Source organism: Rhipicephalus microplus, chromosome 4 (assembly GCF_043290135.1).
Source record: "Rhipicephalus microplus isolate Deutch F79 chromosome 4, USDA_Rmic, whole genome shotgun sequence".
Taxonomy (NCBI): domain Eukaryota; kingdom Metazoa; phylum Arthropoda; class Arachnida; order Ixodida; family Ixodidae; genus Rhipicephalus; species Rhipicephalus microplus.
The window spans coordinates 86016649-86038723 of NC_134703.1; the positions used below are offsets into that span (position 1 = coordinate 86016649).

The window sequence follows — 22075 nt, forward strand, 5'->3', positions numbered from 1 at the left end:
TTCTTCCTCTCACTTTCACCCTGACTGCCATGTTCACCGTATGGCTCGGTTAATGCAACGCCTAATAGTAGACGGCGTAGAGCGAAACAGTCGTAAACGCAAGCTGCCCAGCATAATTCCTTACGACGGGGCCCAACGCAGTTAAACCCTTCGACAAGCGGTGCGTGCCGCCCACCCATCAATGCCAGCGGGAGGTCGGGGGATGATTTACACAGCTCCAACGCCTTGTTTGCATTCGAGTAGGTGCAGGAGAGTGACACGGCAGCTTCCTCCATACTACTTGTGGAGATCTCCAACATCGAGTCGAGACAGTGACCAGGCACTTATTCTTACAGTGTGTACTTGCTCCCTGCTGCGGCGGGACGAAATCCTCCCGAGTTCCGTCGTGACTCGGGGCAAACGCATCGCCGTCGTGTGTCAAACATGAGCCACGCGACGAATAGAAGCCGATGCATACCAGTACATATGGTGCGTTCCTCACTGAGTTCAGGCATTTCTCATGTTATAATCAGATGTAACCAAACCTTTGTTTATTTATTTATTATTTATTTATTTATTTATTTATTTATTTATTTATTTATTTATTTATTATAGCACCCACAGAACCCAAGGGCATTAGAGTGGGAAAAAAGAATACAAAATTTCAACACTGAATACAGATACTCACACTTCTGCAACACAATAATAACGCAATTCATTGTCAACTATGCGTAGTGGCACGTGGGAGTAGACAATACAAAACAGCTTCACAGTATACCGTCTCGTCCCTACACATCCTCGCGAGTACACTACTCTAGACCCTGAAGTAATCTTGAAAATACTTCATTTGAAGTAACTTCTGCTACTTCAGAAGCCAACCTATTCCACCGCGCTATCGTCCTGCGAACAAATGACATTTTAACTGCGTCAGTACGCAGCTCATTTCCCTTATCTTATTGGCATGATCTAGTCGCTGTAAAACGTAGTCCGGTTCGCAAAAGTATCGTGAAGGGTCCAGACCTGTACAACTGTAAAATATGTCGTGAAAAAGTTTCAACCTCAGATATTCCTTTCGCTTATACCTCGGGTATTGCGTTCCAGAACCACAATAATAGATATGACGGGTGCCGCATAGTGGAGGGCTCCAGAACTTTTGGCCATACAGTGTTATTTAACGTGCCCTCATATCGCACAAGACCTGTACCATTTCGCCTTCATCGAAATGCGATCACAGCCTCCAGGACAGAACCCACGCCTTAAAGTCTGTTTCTGAGCAACATAACCCCTGTCCTGCGGATGCGGACGGTATAACAGAATTTTTATTGGCATGTACTCGAGAAGGCAGCTTGTCCACACTGAAAGGTAGTCTTGTTTGGACGTGCTAATAAGATTGAACGCTGATTTTAGAGGCGAGTTCGCGCATCAGAAGCTAAGTAGAGCCAGTGCCTTCAATTTTCTCCGTGAAAGTCCTAAATGACGAGACCGTCGAGAAGAGGCCTTTCAGCTGCTACTCATTTTTTTTTTCCAACAAAGGAGTTCTTTTTGTCAATTACTGAACCGTAAAATTCATCACGACTGCTTGCACTTACTGATGCCTGCAGTTCGTGGAGACGCCATAACGTCAGAATTTGGAAAGCATAAAAATAAATTATATTTACGAAGTAGTACTAACTCACCACAGCCTTTGAAAAGCATAAAAATAAATTATATTTACAAAATAACACTAACTCACCACATTCTATCGCCATTTTTAGAAACTTTCATAACTCCTCAAGACAACATACTCGCAAGAGCGGCTGTAGATTCACAATACTACCACATACCACACAAAACTAGCTCTCTGCTCTGTGACGTTAATTGTCCGTGCGAGCGTTCCTTTGGGTGCGTGCGTGCCTGTCTGTATGTGTGTGTATGTGTGCCCATGTGGTGTGTGCCCTTGTCTGAGCGCGTGCATGTGTGTGTCTCCTTGCAGGCGTGTGCATGTGTGTGATTGATTTGATTGATTGATATGTAGAGTTTAACGTCCCAAAACCACCATATAATTATGAGAGGCGCCGTAGTGGAGGGCTCCAGAAATTTCGACCACCTGGGGTTTTTCAACGTGCACCCAAATCTGAGCACACGGGCCTACAACATTTCCGCCTCCATCGGAAATGCAGCCGCCGCAGCTGGGATTCGATCCCGCGACCTGCGGGTTAGCAGCCGAGTACCTTAACCACTAGACCACCGCAGCGGGATGTGCGCGTGTGTGTGTGTGCTTGCCCGTGCGTGTGCGTGTGTGTTCCTGTGTGTGTTCCCATGTGTGCGTGTTTGTGTGTGTGGGCATTCCACCTATCTTTATGTCTCTTTTTTTGAATAATAACCATCTCTCTCCCTTGTAGAGGGTAGCATGGCAGTTATGCTTAACTCGTTAACATCGATGTATTTCCTCTGTCTTCTTTTCTCTTTTCTCTTCTATCATTAAAACAATGAAGATACCAACATAAATTCGGCTTCACAATTCAATGCAGGACGTGAAAGCCTCGAGTCTATATCGAATCTATATTTGATGCGACAACAAGTTCGTGCCTATATGTTTCTTTCCATGTTTTTCTTTTGTTCTAGTACAAAGTAGTTACTACATAAACAAAAGAAAAGCAAGGGCTCGAGATAACAAATGTATAGCTGAGGTAACTTATGCAATCTAGCACCACGACCGAAAATGCTTGCAGCGAGGAGACCTGAAAGAATGAGTATCAAAGAAAGATAGGAGGAAAGTTAGTGTTTTCATATTAGCAGTGAGGAAGTGGTGTCGTCATGAGCAATGAAAGCAATAATATTAGAGATGGAAAAAATAACGGCACATATAGCAATCAGTCTGAAGAAAAACATAATCCACAAACAATTTGTTCGCTAGAAGTAGTGAAGTTCAAAGCAGCTTGCTGCTGCCCCCTACTGATTTTTAGTATTCAGAAGGAGAGGGCTTGATGAAAAACTTTTTACCTCCTTTATTAAATACAACTATTATTTGTATTTTTAGCTTCATGCTCCATTGTTGTGCAACTAGAATTTCTTGTTTTCAATGACGCATTCTGACTTTTGAGAAATTTTTCAGCAGTCACTGAGCCGCGTATGTCATGTATTACATTATCTATCACTACAGTACATTCGGTAGACTTATTGTTTCTAGCAGCGCACTGATCAAAGGTTTTGTTAGGCCGTTCACTGCGCTTTGCTTTTGCGCAGCTATTCTAGAAGGCACCCAAACTCTCAGGAATTATGAGAAGAGAGAGGTGTCAAAGCTGGGGTCAATGTGACCATGATTCTTATTTTCTACAGTTTTATAGTACATACGCGCATGTTTGCTGATCATGTCACATTTCCTTTACGAAGTAATTCATAATTTCTCAAAGTGTGTCAGTGGCTCTTCCCCCAAGCTTTTCATTCGTTTTATGGAATGCTGAGAGCGAGGAAAATCGACGAATGTCTGATCAATCAAAGCGAAAAGCATACTCGTAGCAGACGTCACTGTCAGCTTCAGCCTGCTCGAGCTGGCATTTTCGCGTGCCCAGCACCTTCTGTACGAATGTCAGGTCCAGCGACTCTTGGTTCAACGTCGGCTGACCCCCCATTCTGTTCCTTCTTGTTTTCTTTTTAGGGGGGGGGGGGGGGTTACCTGCTCAAGGCAGAAGGACTGTACTGTTTCTGCTTGCCCTCCTTTGCGCCAACGACACCGGTGGGCAGCCATGGAGGACGGTCAATACGAGGCTTACCGGATTCAATCGAAGAAACCCCTGTCACTCCTTTCCTTCCCTTTGAGTTGACAGTGAGAGCGAATGGTGGGGGAGAAAATAGAAGCCTTGCCGTTTGCGACACCTATTGTGCAATGCGTCCCCCTTCTATTGTGAGCGAACGAAATTCTGTTGGTTTGTATTCCTATAAAAAGATCTCTGGACAATACCGTAGCACGAAGCTTGTTTTGACTATCTTGTTGTTCATCTCTTTTACTTCTAGATGTTAAGTATGTTCTCTGTATTCTTTTTTCTGCCTATACCCAAAAGCACTATTCTCTCTTCCTTGATAGCGCAGTTTGTTGTAAGAGCTACCCCTTGCTACGTCAAGTGAAAATGTAAATTGGTTAAGATATTCATAACAAAGCTACGCTTCTGGTCTCGAAGCTTGTGCAACGTTTGTTTGTTACTTTGTGTTTATCCTCACGTAAGGCAAGAGATGAAATTGCGTCATATGATATCAGAACCATGAAGCTTTCCAGGAATCGCGAAATTTTTCAATTAGGTTGCCACGGCCTTCAACTATGACTTAGTTTATTTTTACTTCAAAATAGTTTCTACCGTCCGACTGATTAGATTGTCGCTGCTTTGTTCAGTATTTTAGTTTGCGTACATGGGCAATGTTCTAATTATGCCGAATTTATACTACTTTAGTGTTAGGACACGTACACCAATTATGAGAGATGTGTTCAGAAATCTCGCATCGCACTGACATCGATCTTAGATGCGATAAACAAATATCGTGAGTACATGTAAAATTTCATAAAGATAAACTGGTATAGTTACAAATTCCTCACGATATAAAAAGACACTCAGTCGTGGCAAGCGTCGTAAATTGCTTGTATCGGTATTGATGTAAGCTGAATATAAAATGGATTGAACTGGCTGCATCTATGTTGGCCATGCTTTTCTATTCAAATAATAGGTGGACTTGTATACGAAAAAGCTTATGTGCCTCCTTTGTGAACACAGCATTTATTTTATCACAACGGAACAATCACGATAACTGTGAATGGCCGATGAAGACGTAGCGCGTCACTCACTTGCACGAATTCTTCACGACACTGTGGTAGGTACAGTCACGCTCAATATGAGTCGCAACACGCAGTCTGGACTCAGAATGACACCAACACTGAAAATTGACACTTACGTAGTAAAAAAAAGATGAACTAAACTGTCCCAGTTAGTGGTATTTTCTGAACCAACCTAACATCTTTAGGTGTCCTTGTTTAGGTTTGGGTTCACTTTAACCACATCCGGCGTATTGCAACTCATATTGAGTGCGAATTCATATTGAGTGCGAATGTGCATAAAAATGAGTCATTCATTACCTCTTGATATGGGTCGCTGAACTCAGTACTGGTCAGCTCAAACACGCAAGGTCATGCTTCAATATTTTTCTCTTTTTAATTGCAGATGCCGACCACGTGACATGGTCCCTTTACGGCTGCGCGGGACTCTGGGCCTGCACCGAGCCACACCGCATCGCTGTCTTATGTCAGGATGGCTCTGGGTACTAAAGTGGATCCTGCCCCTGCTGAATGCGGTGCTGTTGCTGATGCCCCCTGTCAGTGCCGAGGACGCTAAGGAGATGTGCCCGTCCTGGAACAGGAAGCCTTGGTGCCCGTGCTACGAGTTCGACAGCGACGTATTTCTCGAGTGCAACTCGGTCACGCCTGACCAAATACGGAGTACACTGCTTGAAATTCACAGCCCCGTCAAGATGCTCAGCATATACAACCTGCAGTCCAACATCACCACTCTGCCAGCCGGATTCTTTGTGAACAGGACTATTTCGCGATTGTTCGTGTCAAATACTCAGCTTGAGAACGTCGAAGAGGGCGTTTTCGAGGGCCTGGAAGACTTTCTGGAAACCTTATCACTAACGCAGAGCAAACTGAAGCACGTTCCAAAAGGAGCATTGAAAGACCTCAGATCCCTTCGGTCTCTGGAGCTAAGTTCGAACAACATCGCTTCACTCGAAAGCTATGTGTTCTACGGACTTCAGCTGACAAACCTACAGCTTTCAAAGAACAACATTACCGATGTCACGGAATACGCATTCGGAGGGCTCGAGAACAGCCTCGAGGAACTGAATTTAATAGACAGTGGTCAAAAAGAGTTTCCATTAAACGCCCTCAGAAGGCTTCGAAGCCTGAAAGCACTCAGACTCGCTGAAAATGAAATCAAAGAAATACCAGATGACGGTTTCACGAGGTTCACTGCATTACAACGCCTAGACCTAAGTTCAAATCGCATCCGTGAACTGAACGAGAGAAGCTTTGTGACCATGCCGCGACTCAATTCACTGTCGCTTCACATGAACCAGCTGAGTGATTTAGATGACTCGTGCTTCATCCATCTTCTAGAGCTGGAAGCACTGGACCTCAGTCAGAACATCATTCACACTCTTGGTCGCAAAGTCCTGGCACCTCTCAGAAGGCTACGAACCATCGAACTGAGTTCCAATCACCTGCACAGCATAGAAAGTGGCACATTCCGAAACATGACTCATCTTCGTGAAGTCCTTCTCACTAACAATAACATCCTGAGAATAACAAACGATACGTTTTTGAACTCGTCGCAAATATCAGCTCTCTTTCTCGCGAACAATGCCATCACCCAGATTGAGATCGCTGCCTTTTATCCGCTGCCGCATTTGTTTCAACTGCATCTTTCTCACAACCAGCTGCGCTCGATACATCCGACCATGTTCAAGAACAACCGCGAACTGCGTTCTCTCTCTCTAGACAGCAATCTAATTGCCGACCTCCTTCCGGGGACCTTTCAAGAACTCGTGGAACTACGGGACCTCAGACTGGAAAACAATTTGTTGAAGAAAATACGCAAAGGAGTTTTTTACTCGCTGCCGAATTTGCAAGAACTGCACCTCCAGTTCAACCGAATCGAGACAATCGAAAATGAAGCTTTTCAGAGCCTCGCTAACTTGCAGCACCTTAATCTTCACGGCAATAGGCTAACCGACGTAGGCGACATTTTGAGCCGGTACCCATCCAGCCTACGTTCTTTGATCCTGACACAAAACGAAATCAGCAACATGCACACGGACAGTATGAGTGGTCTAAACAAAGTAGATATTCTGTGGCTAGATTGGAACAAACTCAAGAGGATAAAGAAGCAGATATTCCGTGACCTCATTGAAGTGGACCGACTCCACTTGAACCACAACGAAATAATAGCCATTGAGGACGGCTCATTTGAGAGGATGGTGAAGTTGAGAGCTCTGTACCTGGAGTACAACACGTTGAGCCACGTGAACACGGACATGTTTCGAGGAGCCGAAAGCCTTGAAGAGCTTTACTTATCCCATAACAACATCATGGATATTGAGCCACAAACGTTTCAATCTCTGAAAAAATTGCGCGTTCTACACATGTCGCATAACCAAATTTACGTGATAAGAAAGTACATGTTTGAAGGCCAAATACCCCTCCAGGAGTTGTTCCTTTCGAGCGTGATGGCTGAAGACGTAGAAGCAGGATCATTCCTTGACCTCTCATCATTAACTCATCTAGACCTTAGTAACAACAAACTAATTAGTGCTAGGGTTGACTTCTTATATCTCCCTAGCGTGAAAGAACTTGATCTTTCGGGTAATAACCTTACAGGAGTACATGATAACATTTTTTACGGCCTGTCTTTACTTGAGACATTGAATGTTGAGAACACAGAAATAGGCCCAATTACTAGTAAACTTTTCGAGCCCCTTTCACAACTGAGGGTCTTGAACGTCAAAGGTAATGCCTTGGATTCTTTGGAGGGCGCAGATCTGCGAGGTCTTGTGAATGTCACGGAACTACATCTAGACGGAAACAACCTGAGATATTTGCCATTGGTTTCGGAGTCACTGCCGAACTTGCAGTTTTTGTCACTGTCAGAGAACAAGATAGCCTCAATACCGAGCAACGCTTTCAAAGGAAACATCGAGCTTACGAAAATAAACCTCACCGACAACATCATTTCTGGCATAAGCAAAGGAGCATTTCGTGGTTTGCCGAGCCTGAAGACGCTGGATCTTACCGAAAATTTGCTCTCATCAATCAACTCCTCAATCACCGATGACCTTGGAACACTTCAGTCATTGTCCCTCGATGGAAACAACTTGACATTCATTCCGAATGCTCTCCTAACATCTAATATGGAAGAACTCACGACGCTAACTATCAACCGGAACCCTCTAATCAGATTTCGCGAAGACTTTACCACTGAAGGAAGTCTGCCCGCACTGAGAACTCTAAGCATAGATCACGGCAATATTTCCATCATCGCGTCCAATGACTTTTTGGGCTTCCCTTCACTGTCCATGCTCTCCCTTCGGCACAATAATATCGTAAAAGTGTCGCCTGGTGCCTTCAAACCTTTGAAAAAGCTCCAGGTGGTTGATCTCGGATACAACGTCATAGAAATCTTGCCATCGGAACGCTTCCAGGGAATCGACCACCTGCAGGTACGTGACAAGCTTTTTTTAATTTTTTTTAAATCAAGACGGTGAAACATTTATCAGTTGTACGATCTTTGAGCTCTTAATAAACTGAATTAGTTAAACATCACGCTTTTTTGCGCAGCCTTCAAAATTACAAATTTAATGTAATGTGGCCATTAGAACTTCGTTAAGCATATAGCTTTTTGTTTGTAAAAGAACGAAACAACTAAAATAGACTGAATTTGATCGCGTATTTCTTTGAAGGCTTCCTATTTGTTTTTTGAGCTGGCTCTGCGTCTCATTTTGTCTATTTTATTCTTTTCCCCTTTATGCTGTCGTGTGAATTGCACTGAAAACCTCAATTGGCTGCTATAAAGTGACTTTCGTAAAATATTATTTCATCTTACAAGACAAAATCGTGATCAAAGAAAGGCGTAAACTTATAGTCAAAAGATTCAAGTACATCGTCCTTTTAGGGGACCTGGCCACGCGCCCTGAACACCATTCCAAGAGCTTGTCTCAAAGCTGCTTCAACGACACGCTAACTGGCCAGCCCAGCATTGCGCTTTCAGTTTCGATCTGGGTAATGCGGCATTCCAGCGTAAAAGCAAGCTGGCAACGAAAGAGACGTATGAATTGGTGCTGTTTGAATTGTTTACAAAGCCCTGAGACTCTCACAGCATGAGGATGAGCTTGGCACTCTCGCCACATGGTCTGCACTTGTTTGTAGTGTCATATATCTGGATGCATGGCGTAATGTCAGCCGCAAACGTTTGCGGTGTCTGGAGCACGTGGCGGAGAGGCTGACAACTGCATTGCTGCACCGCCAACTGCGCCGCGGCGTGGTGTCTACGGTGATTAGCAATGGCGTGGCCTCGGCGATTAGCAACGGTGGAGCCTCGGTGATTAGTACGTGACCTCGGTGATCAGCAACGGCACGTTTAGACAAGGCATCGCTCTTAGATCTAACCTCATAAGCTGTGGCTGAGAACCTCAACACCATGATGCATGTCATGGTAGACGGCACAGCAATGCGGTTTTTCGCCATTCCGCCATACACTCCACATCTCGCCAACTTTGGTGTTGACAGTATACATGAGTCTGGAGTTACTGCATATGGGAGGTTCTACTTTGTACTGTAGTTCGATGAATACATTCATGATTTAGAGAAGGCGTAAGAAGTGTTTTCTACTGAAGTAAATTTCTCAGTTGACTCACTAATATAAAAAGTATAATATTATAATGCGATATTATTCTTATTTATTATTATTTTTACATTTATTATACTGTTGGTTTAACGCACCGCAACCATGGTATAATTATGAGAGACGCCACAGTAGAGTACTCCGAAATTTTCAACCACCCGGGGGGTATTTAACGTTCACTGAAATCCAACTGAACAGAACTTGAGCCCTTTCGTCAAAATCGAAAATGTGGTCACCGCGGCAATGGATGAATTCAAAGGCTGAATTTTCTGTTGCCACTAAAATTGTTCTTTGCCTTCTGAAAATAAAAATATTCTTTTTATACAGAGTATAACATAAAACATCAAGTTCAGCATATAATCGGTTAAGTTTCATCTCCTTAGAAAAGCTGAATTTCTCAATAATTTTGCGTTAGAGACTCCGAGACTATAGTTGAGATTATCAGAAAGGCGTTAGTAGTGCACTTCATTACAATTCGAATAAACAGAGCTAAATACGAGTTGGGCACAAAAAGACAGACTGGGTGCTAATCTGCCCTTCTATGACTGTGAAATGTCTAACACTGTCTTGCTTCTCTTAATAATGTGTTAACTGAGCCAGTTTGGTGCACTCCTGCAACGAGCACACTCGTTCACTGTGCGTAGGTGATCAACCTCACGAGGAACAACATCGCAGACGTGTCCAGATTCGGCACCGACCTGCAACGTTTGGAGCACCTGGACCTGTCCTTCAACAAAGTTAGCCGCATTCACGAAGGCGTGTTCAGCAGCGTCTATGGCCTGAAAGGATTGTGGCTACGAGACAACCAGATCGTCTGGATAGCCGTCAATGCCTTCGCAAACCTCACGGCACTCGTTAGCCTAGACCTGCGCAACAATCGGCTCGCTTACCTGTCCAGCTCAGTGCTACAACCCATTGAGGTGCGCCTCGGAGAGTTGCTTCTTCACGGTAAGTGAGAGAGGGCCAACCGAGATACTTGATATTTATGGATGGCCGTTAGGTTTGCCAGTAGTGGCTACTTTGCACTGAATTGGTTAATTTACGAACCCACGTGGCCGCGAAAATTTCAGGTGGACGCCATGGTTCTTTTCTGGCTATTTTCGAACCTCGGTTGTAGCACATTGAGCCACTTCTTCTCTTATTGTGTGCTGATAAAATGCACTCTTTCTTAGGTCTTTCCGTGGCATCTCATTCATGAGGACTCTTTTACCACACTAGCATGCTGGTGCGCCTCGAGGCATTCCAAAGCAATATACAGCATGTATGCAAATATAGAGTGGCGAATTTACACGGATGAGGGCAAAAGCGTCCCTGGCATATTGCCTGCCCACCTTGTAGGCTCACCCTACTCGAAGGTTTGTGATTTTGGTGCATATCACACGGTCAAGTGCGAACTCAACAAAAACAGAGGCCCGCCACTGAATGAAGCTGGGCTGTTTCTCTCTAACCAGATTGCAGTACTTGAAGCTGGACTGGCAATATTTGAACCCATGCTGGTCTAATTCTTTGCGGCTTAAAAGAAAAACGTATTCGATGTTTTGTGCCCCTACTTGTTGGCTTGCATGCTCCAACATTTTTTTTTCTCTGGCGTGAACTGCATATATTCATATAAGTTATGTACAAGTGCATCGATATTATTTCATTTTAATCAATTATTTTCAAATTGTCTCCAGGTCTATGTCTATAGAAAAAGGAAAAACTTTGAATGCTCTTCTTTGTATGTCCTTGCTCATTGAAAATGGTTGTATCGTAGAATAATCAGAATATCAGTCATAATATTTTTTTTTCCATTTAACTTGGCTAAAAATATGCAAATGTATCTAAATAGTGTGGCTATTTTGGCTACTTTCAGCTTGAGTTCTGGTGCTTTTCGAACCCAACCAACGGTAAATCTGGCTGATGACGACTACGTAGATGACGACTACGTACATAATACGCAAAATGATCAGGCGTCCATGTAGTTTGTACCGCATACCCGCCTGAACCGGCATGGCAGGATGAAGAAATCAGCAAGCAATTCAACTTGCGAAAGGAATTGCGATTGATCTCCAGTCCAATCGATGATGAAAGAGAGTACTGATGATATATTAGGAAGAATTTCACTAAACGTGAAATAAGCGGCTGACAAAGTGATTTATTTGTTTTTCTGGTATGCTTACTGCGTTGGAATCAAAGAAAGAATGCTGTAGCCAGGAAGAAGTGTACATTGAAGGACTCATTTTCTCTTTAAGAAACTATATAATGAGATCTCACAGACAATCTATGTCACGTAAAGTATAGGGAATGTTACTAAAAGTAATTGTAATGTAAAAATAAAGAAAAAGTAGACGCAATGTTGACTTGTCGTGCACAGGAATCGAATTTGTGACCTTCCACTAACGCGTCTCATATTCTACCAACTGAGCTAACACGCTGTATTCGGAGGGATTATACGAGGAATTATTTATCAGCTCACAGCTAGTAATCGGCTCATGTGCGACGTGACGTGACTGATACGTAACGTCCCAAAACCACCGTATGATTATAACAGAGGCCATAGTGGGGGACTCTGGAAATTTCGACCACATGGGGTTCTTTACCGTGCACCAAAATAGCTACGTTATTCCAAACAGGCAGAAAAATAGCGTTCCGCACTCGCTGGATGGCTACTGATGGCGCTGACTGAGCTCCCACGTTTAGTGCACATATATACTCCACAACGTGGACAAGGGGGTAGCCCCTGTGGTAGCTCAGTTTGTAGAGCTTCGGACACGTTATTCGAAGCTCTCAAGTTCGGTCTCTGCCCACGGCAAGTTACCTTTTCGTCCACTTTTCTTTCTTCACACTAACATTACACCTATTTTTAATAACATCGCCTATGCTTTTCTTAACATAATCATCTGTTAGATCTCATTAATGCTGTAGCTAGGTGATATTAGGAACAAGTCAGTGCAATTTGAACAGGATGATATAAATTTTTGCAGGTCTTTTCAAATAACAAAAGCTTGCATTGCACAGATACTGTTATTGTCGTGTAAGAAATCATCACGTGTTTCATTTACTGTAATTGATTGATTTGTGGGGTTTAACGTCCCAAAACCACCATATGATTATGAGAGACGCATCATTTACTGTAATGACAAGAACAGTGTAAGGTATACGCTACTCAGTTACGTAACAACTTAATTAAAGTAAGGTTATTTGTAAAGAACGCAGAGTGAAAAAGTTTATCGAGAATAAAAGTTGAGTTGGCGCTTTCATGAGAGTCACGACCTTGAGATTTATTGCACGCCGCTTTTTTTGGCAAACAGTGCCCCATGGTCAGATGATTTGTGCCTTGAATAACGAGACGACAAGAGAACGTAAGGATAATGAGCATTCGATAATCGAGACGCTTGCCTGATCACAACATATAAGGGCTGAATTTTGAATTTCACTTACGTAAATAACTGTGGTGAAAATGACGTGAATTATGTCACAATCCCGTGGGAGGGTATGTGCCACAGGTGACTGACAATTTATATCTACCCAAGAACGGCGAGAAGACACATGGGTAATTTTAACGGTCGAACTTCAAGAAAATGCTGACCTCGGCAGCGCTGACCGGACGAATGTCAAGAACAAATGGCAGTGTCGCAGTATGGAATCAAACGCTAGCATTATGCGTAGCAATCAAGTATTCTATCACAGAGCCATGCTAGCTTCGGAATTATTTTACAACGTCAACTGTGGTTGTAGAACTGGCTAATCGAATTTATAAACATTATATAGGTACTCCTATGATGCAACCGCAACATCGGGTTACCATCATTTATAGTTTGGCGCCATCACAGGAAGTTGATTTATGTAGCCGTGTTCCGGGGTTCTGGGCTACCACCCATGCGAGCACCAGCGCTTCATATCAGATTACCGCTTTTGGAGTTCTAATAGCCATGTTACTGAAGGCATCGTTACGTAACTGTAAATAACTGCTATTATAAAACATACGCGCAATTTAACGTATGTCTGTGCGTGCATTTGTAAATATATTTAGCGCTACTTCGTAAAGTTTCAATCAATAAAATTTAGAGCATTGTCACCTTATCTGGATGCTTCGCAAAACACCCATTCCAAAGGTACGTGATATATGCCAAACTTTTCGTTCGTTATTTTTTGTAGCATAAACAGTACACATTGCAAAGTAGACCCACTTCGAAAAAAATATAGAAAGGCGAGTGTTTAGCAAGTTGTACACGCTTCTAGTGTTGCGAAACGCGGCTGCTGCATTTCCCGCAGGCAACCCGTTCCATTGCGACTGCCGTCTGCTAGGTCTGTGGGAGTGGCTGCAAGACCACCCGCGCCTCAACACGCGGCGACCGAGCTGCGCGCAGCCGGACAAGCTGGCAAACCAGTCGGTCGCCTCACTACACCCGGTCGACTTCTGCCCGGCGCCCCTGATGACGTCCGCAGAGGTGCGACGCCTCGACCACGACCGCCTTCAGCTCGAGTGGGACGTCCAGAACGGCACACTTATCGGAGGCTTCCTGGTCACTTACCACGCCACCTCGGAGCCCGCGCCCTCAGCTGGCGCCTCACTCGAGCCGGGCGTGCGTCGCTATGAAGTGGATGGTCTGCGCTCTGAAACCTGGTACACAGTGTGCGTAACCGCCACCGGAAAGTACCTGCGAAGCCTCGGTCGCCCCACACCCTACACTGCCGACGTGGAGCGGCCCTACGACATGTCCACCAACAACCGCAAGTGTCTACAGGTTGGTCAATAGTCGTTCGAGGTGAATTGTACCAAAATTGGGCGCTGTTTAGCCGTAACTATATACTTCATAAAGCATGGCTTTCCATGCTATCTGTGCAGAGACCGTAGCATAGCAAGAAGGAAAGTTCTTTTCGAACGATTGGGCAGCCCGTTCGACATCTTCTGTTACTCGTCTATCTACTTTTACGTTGGGTTTTACACTATACTTTATTATAAACGGGCAGTAAAAAAAAATCAACTGAGGTATTATGTAAAGTATTTATGCAGCAAAGCAAAAAAAGTTAGGGACCTGTACGAGAGCCATGAATATGATACTGCTGATCTGTCCAGGTGCAGAAAGGTCTCTGGCAGCAAGACCTGATTATGCTAATGATTCTTCGGGAAGATGTCATACTAAAGTAAATGCTTGAACGAATATACACGACATAAGTTCGACTGTTCCTAAACTTTTATGTGTTCCTCAAGCCGCCCTACTGAGGGATCTACCATGCAGAGAATTTTCTCCTTTTCAGAGAGAGAGAGAGAGGGAGAGATAAAGAATATAGGATAGGTAGGTAGGTTAACGAGACTAAATCCAGTTTGCTATCCTACATGTGGGGAGAGAGAAACTAGCAAGTAAAAGAGAGACAGAGGGACAGAGAGAGAGAGAGACCAGGAAATAGACATTGCACACAACTCACACAGCGCACACGAAATGCAGGGTTTCACAGGTGGTCGCTCAGTGATGTCGACCTCAAGAATTGCAGAACGGTTAATGCGGCTTTCGGGGCTGATGTACTTGAAGGCCACGCACCCAAAAACTTATCCAATGTAAACGGTCAATCATCCAGTCTCTTTACGGTACGCTGGACAGTCCGCCTATCTTCTTCGATGTCGAGACAATAGTACAGGACGCGGACAAAAGTCTCTAATCAACTGCACTTATCACAGTAGGGAGAGTCAGCCATACTATTGCGATAAGTGAATGAATTGGTAGACACTATGCCGAACCTCAACTGACACAGCATTATAGCGTCACATCGTGAAGTCTTTGGTGGCAGCTGTGTTTAGAGTAATAACCGAGGTGTGGTGGGCATTGAGTCGAATTTAGCGGAAGATTCCAATGCGTAAGTGTTGCATTACGCGCGATGTGGCAAAGCTCTCTTGCAGCGTCAACCCTCGAGCAGGCTATGAGCAGTGTGAGCCTTCCGTCGTGGCCACATCGGGAAATTTTTAGTTGTGCTAGTGGATGAAAGTGAAAAAAAAAGAAATCTTGCGATATTGCAGCGAATTTTAGGAGTGATGAATTCTCGTATCGTTACAAAACATTATATCCACATGCCAGTTTAGTACTCGGTATCTTCAGCACGAAAGCGCGATGACCGTCAGAGCTCTTCAGAAAAAAGCTCCATCAGCGTGAAACCTAAAGAGGCATGAAACGCCAGTGTTTCCCACACAGACACCTCAACAGCAATTTGCGGGCAGTGCCCTCTCAATGCTACAGACAAGGTCGCGAACAGCGTCCATCGCAGAAATAGAGCAATTCGTGAGCCAACGAACCGTCCTATTGGTGACTTGGAGAAGCACAGGTGGCGATGTCTCTCGCAGGCGAGCGCGTGTTGTTGCGAGCTTTTGCGAATAACTCTTCCGTGACGTATGACAACAGGAAACACCGACAGCTCAAGCGCATAACGTGCTTCGCACCTACAACACAGTGGTCACTGTGCGCTTTCAGTTTTTACAGTTGTTTAATATGGGCCTATGCTATTATGAGTAAGGAAGTGAGCAATAGCATTAATGAAGCTGTATACTAAAGGCACAGGAACTATCATATAATTACAATGACGCAAACACAAGTGGCGTGTTTCCGTCATTTTATGTTTGTGTGCTAGTGCCTATTGTGCAGCGCCTCATTAATTTGTGAATTTGGTTCAAGCTCCTTCAACACGCAAAGGCATAGACCTTTAAAATTTTTTCTACACTAACATGGAAAGACTGCTTGTTAAATAACAGTGTATTCGACTCAAATCCCACGTATGTACAGTGCGACTCAAAGCCGACGTATGTAATTGTGCAGGCCATGCTTTTGCGATTGTTGTCATCTTCATCGCTTGTCGTAATTAACGCCGTAATTTTAAGGTATACGTGATCACAATTAGTTTGATAATCACCATTATCATTCATGGGGCGCCTCCTTGTTAACAACTCTGCTTCAGTATGTTCATCGTCATTGTTCATTATTGCAATTCTCAACACGTTTTTCCTCATGTTTAACACTTCTAACATCATCCTGGAAGATGAAAGTTATGGCATATATGTCTTTATCACTTCGTCTGCATCTCGAGTAAAGTAAATCAATTTAAGCGCAACTTTTAAAAGGCGTATTTTTTCCTATTGCAGAAGACTTTTTGAGCACAACCGCGTGGCAGTGAGCTCTATCTATCTATCTATCTATCTATCTATCTATCTATCTATCTATCTATCTATCTATCTATCTATCTATCTATCTATCTATCTATCTATCTATCTATCTATCTATCTATCTATCTATCTATCTATCTATCTATCTATCTATCTATCTATCTATCTATCTATCTATCTATCTATCTATCTATCTATCTATCTATCTATCTATCTATCTATCTATCTATCTATCTATCTATCTATCTATCTATCTATCTATCTATCTATCTAGCCGCCAATGACGTTTGGCTCACCTGGCCGTTTGGATAGTGGGATATATACCAAAATTGTTATGTCATAACATGACTGTGTGAAGAGCATTACGAATTAGTCATAACATGAAAGTCACGACATGTATGTCATGAATGTTATAGTTTACTTGTCATAGTCTTGCTTCCTCTGCGGTGGTTTTATTCACATGGCATATTGCAAAGCTGGTATGGAATTGCATGACTGCGTGGCGAACATAAGTGACATGCCCTCCCGTGAAAATCATGACACGCATGTCTGGTAAGAACATGACTACATACCACGCTCATGACGGCGCTTGCGGCCGTTTCGCTAGCTTCACATATACCAAATTTGGTAATACGTGACGTGAATGGACGACAAACACAAACGCCAGGCGCAAACATGATAATCATCACATAAAAGTGATGTACTGTATAATTTACGTCAGCCTCGTAACGTTGTTCTGATTCTAAGGTGACAATTCAAACCTTCTCATTTGCGTTTAGCTTATCATCAATTCTCCCTGTACGTGGAATTGGCTATTTTTTATTTTTTAAACTTTGAGGTTGTAGTACAGCCCCAATTTTTACAAAGACAAAGCATCACCTGACAGGGGTGTCACTATGGTAAGGCGCACGTCATTTGTTGGGCTAGCTGTTGCCTTCGTTTTTATTGGATCAGTGGTGAAAACTGGGATTTACTAATGCTCCATAGATCATGCTTGTTTACGAAGAGCAAAATCATTATTCAGGATGCCGGACATGAAAGGCTCCACAAAAAATGGGATCGCTGTTTCAATGCAGGGATACCTATTGATGTTGGATTAAAAGAAAAGGCGAGTCTGTGGGCAATTACTGCTGTTTTCTCACTACAGTGGTCAGAAAGAGATGTGCTAATGAAACTTTGAAGCAATGTCAACTTGTGACATTGATTTTAAAGACAACGCTTTGGCTTGCATAATAACACTGTGGTAGTGTGTTTTGTTGTTCTTACGTGAACGCAATGTTTAATATAAAAGATTAGAACTGTGTTATCACGATGTAGACTTTCAAGTGTATTTTTGGCGAAATCCTAATTGAGTACTCAGTTACCACTTTTTCTCCGTAATATTTCCTACCTTAAGAAAAGTAAGAAAAAAAGCCAAAAAGACGCTATGCTTTCTAGGTGGTATGTGCTGTGAATACACGTTCTTTACTCGTCAACTGGCTGTTTGCAGGTTCGGACTCTGGCACGCACGGACAGAACACGCGTGACTCTGTCTACGCTGGGCATGATCCTAGGCGGTAGCGTGAGTGCCGTGCTCATTCTCGTGCTTGCTGTGCTGCTCACGGCGCTCAAGTTTCGGCGGCGACGCCGGCGTCGGCGTCCAGCCAAGGCGCAAGAAGTTCCTCAGGAGTACATCTCGTATCGGCATTTTTCAATACAAAGCAATGACGGTGTCTACTCCTGACAGCGGGAGCAGCGCCTTGCGCAAGGCGATATTGTCATCGAGTGATTGTGATGACCGTACTTCCTTTCCGCCCCGAACATTGAGGAAGGCCTGCGCGGCAACTCCTCCCAACCGGCTACAAATTGAGTGCGCACTGGTGTTTGACAAGGCTCAGAGAACAGTCTCGGGGTCAGTGCAATATTGGAGTTCCGGCTATGTACAGTTCTTTTTTTTTGTTCGGGCCTTTTAAAAGGCGGATACATTTCTTTTACACGGCGCCACAACGAACGTTTATAGCATGCAGAGCAAACCACTCTCACATGAAACTGAAAGTCACTAACGTGGAAGACCAATTCATTCAAGTGGAAACACGAGTATTCAATACTGCCATCGCAATGTTGACCTAATGATAAGCTCCTTTGAAACGACCTGTTTGTAAAGGCTATCGAAAGGGCTAAGCGATTGAGCGTTATTTCATCATTAAAATAGGGAATTCGAATGTCCTATACAAAACATGAATTGTCTCATGTCTCAAGTGTAATTCCATAAAAAATAAAGTTTCCTGTTAAGATGGTGCGCAAAATTTGGTAAGCGCGACTCTCAGCAATTGGTCATTTGTTGTTAAGCATTATACAATTTTATGGAACACGATTTCTGGAATTGGCATTTACAACATGGTAGGTTTTTTTGTTCCTTCTTCCTGATAATTCAATAGGAATCCCATCCGGACTGTAAAAAGACTGAAGTGTGACTCAGTTTGTACATAGTTCTGCGTGGACGAGATACCTTCTCGGCTTCTTCGAGGAAAGTTTGAATCACCCTGAAAACACCAGTGTGGCCGAGAGAAACCGTCGTGCTTCCCCTGTGCAGTTACGGCAGCAAGTCGGAGGAGAGACAATGGCGAAGAATTTTGAACTTTTTCGAACTGTGCCTACGTTACTTGCCTATTGCGATGCACGTGGCCAAAAAGAACTCGACTGTCGAAGCAAGGACTTCATGGACTGAGGTTCATTCAGCTGTTACGCTTTCCAAATGTGTCAGCAGCGTAGACACTTCTTCACGCGGCCTGCAACGTGCATATCTTCAAGTCATGCACCGAATGAGTGTTTCGAATACCATTCGACACTGCGTGTACATAAAGTGCGCACTGAACTTTAACGCGCGATGGTTGTTCTTGATGTTGACTGCACTACATGTTTTTTTTTTCACTTCTTTAACAGCAACTGTGCAGAATACGCACATTTCATATCTAGCAGCAGTTTTATGACCGTGCACTGTCTGAAATATGCTTGTATTTGAGGACGGTTAAGAAAAGTATGTGCTCATTGTTTTGTACCGGCTGTCTAAGCCGCGCTGAAGTTCTTGTCGTGTGACTGATTAAAACATTACGCTGTTTGGACGAATGTAAGTGGGAGAGTTGACTGTTGTCTGGTATGGCTCTTGAATGATTTGAGAGCTCGGGCAACACTGGAAGGCGTATAGATAGTGGAGTTCTCAGTGAATCTCTGTCGTACAAACATGGAGCAACTCTCGTAAACAAGTAAGTTTGAATTTATTTCTTTCTAAGGCAGAAGTTTTTTACAGTGATCATTCTTTACGAAAGAAAGGGAGGTCTTCCAGCACTGTGACTAGCATCTGCAAGGAACTTCTCCTTTAAACGAAAAAATTTTGACTGTTGGAGTATGGCAGAAAAAAAATGGACAATAAAAGCAATATGAAGAGGAATGAGTAGGGTAACAGGTGTAGACATAGCTATTTTACCCACGCAAAACAAATTGCAACTAGAACAATTTCACCATGGTGGGTCACCACCTTGCGCAGCCCCTTATTTGGTGACTAAGTTTGGGCCACCCAGCAAGTCCACCGAGTAACACTGAGGCAAGGCCTCCACGTCTCCACAGGACACCTAAAGCATGGTTGGCAAACGCTCTGTGGGACTACTATAGGGAAGTTGTACACAAGTCCAAATTGCAGTGGACTCCGTTAAGACACAGTAGGCAAGACATTTGTTTCTAAAATGTAGAGTTGCTGCACATTTTATAATTGACTCGTAATTTCTTAGAAACGGGGCCACTGTAAAGTTCAAAAAGGAAAATTGAAGATCTATACCTGAAGCACTATTGTAACAAAACCACTATTATCAATGATTGATTGATGATTGATATGTGACGTTTAACATCCCAAAACCACCATGTAATAATGAGAGACGCCGTAGCGGAGCGCTCCGGACTTTTTGACCACCTGTGGTACTTTAGCGTGCACCCGAATCTCAGCACACGGACCTAAAGCATTTTCACACCTACCGAAAATGCAGCCGCCGCAGCCGGGATTCGATCCCGCGACTTTGGGTCAGCAGCTGAATACCTTAGCCACTTGACCCCCGCGGCGGGGCTATAATAAATAAAGACAAAATCAAAAGTTCTTAATAAAGTTGGTACTTCATTAAAACTTTCTGTCTAGCCTTGTTAATTGTAGTTTACATGCATTCTAAAACAATACCGACAATAATAATTACAAATATTGATACGTTTGAAATTTTTGTAATTAATATTGTTGGTATTGTTTTTATTGATGTTCTCACTCCTGCTTGGGCCCGAGAAGGGCTAGTAGTAATTGTAAATAAATAAATAAAAGTTATGGAAAGCATTGCACGAAGGGTACCCTGTTTTTGCACCTCGAATGATAAGTAAGCGAATAGTATAAAAGAATCCAGAAAACTGGAAGTTTTTTTTTCTCATCCAGAATTTGGATATTGTAATTATTCCCGGTGTTGTTAGTTGCATGCCGAAATAGTTTGTTTCGCTAACTGTCAGTGTTTATGAGTAGCATGTGTAAAAAGCGTTACATGTATTATTACTAACGGTAACGCGTATATAATAGGGGTCATGGCTTTTCAGCAGATGGCCTCCTGACGCTTTCAGAGACGGCGAGTGTATATTGCAATATAAACATTTCAGATAATACATTCGCGTCAAAAGTGTTTGAGATTGAGCCTGTTAGTACGATTTTCTTACTGGTGGTACAGGTTAATTGCTGAAATGTGCCTTGTCTTCTTCCATGCAATTGCTAATTTGAAACATGCAAGACCACTTGTAAAAACGCTGACTGCATTAACAATTGGTGTTCAAAACATTTTTCATAATTCAGTGCGGTTTGAAAGCCTGTCAAACTAGGCAGCAAAGCTTTTCGACATGTGCGCAAAACAATTTATTACCTCAAGACTGATTTCACACAGGTTGTACGTTGTAAGCCTGGTAGCAAGGTACCAGGTATGATTGACGCGATTAACCAACGAACCTCAATTACGTTTGCCGAGCGTCAGGCGCGCGACTTAACAGTACACTGTACAAAAATGCTAATCCTTGGCCTGTAGCCTTGTCCGAAACTTCAAACAAGTATCTGTCTCAGCTAAAACAGAAAGTTGCGATGGTCTGTGTACTATATATAGACAGCCATGGAAGGCCTGCAGGCATTGTACTACAAACCACTTTTGTACTTCGTAAGTTTTATAACAAAGCTTTTATGGTAAAGGTTTGCCGTGTGTCATAGGCCTAAAAATATCATCGTAAACCAGAGCACATTTCTTTGCTCCCTTCTTCATCACCTTCCCCTTCTACTCCACTCCAGGAAAACGTGCACCAATTTGCCATGTGTGGTATGCAATAACGTTTTGGGGAGAACGAATGAGGGCAGGGAAAAAATAAAGAACGAAAGAAAGTAATAGAGAGAAATTCTTGATGACAAAAATTTTGCAAATGCCGGACTTGAAACTGCCTTCCTACGATTCTAGGGTGATAGTAATAACCATTCGACTATACAGGCTCTCTGGCAGAACACAGCAGTTTT

At 43.3% G+C, this 22075-nt stretch overlaps 1 protein-coding gene across 1 annotated transcript in view; it reads left to right on the forward strand.

The window, feature by feature from the left end:
- The window catches only part of LOC119172768 (uncharacterized), a 158171-nt gene extending 138543 nt beyond the window's left edge, over positions 1-19628 (forward strand). Inside the window, exons 2-5 of the mRNA XM_075893227.1 lie at positions 5166-8217; positions 10043-10346; positions 13653-14125; positions 18017-19628. Coding sequence (XP_075749342.1) covers positions 5182-8217; positions 10043-10346; positions 13653-14125; positions 18017-18250 — 4047 coding nt within the window. The 5' untranslated portion in view covers positions 5166-5181 and the 3' untranslated portion in view covers positions 18251-19628. The remainder of the gene's footprint in view (positions 1-5165; positions 8218-10042; positions 10347-13652; positions 14126-18016) is intronic.
- The last annotated feature ends 2447 nt before the right edge of the window (positions 19629-22075 follow it).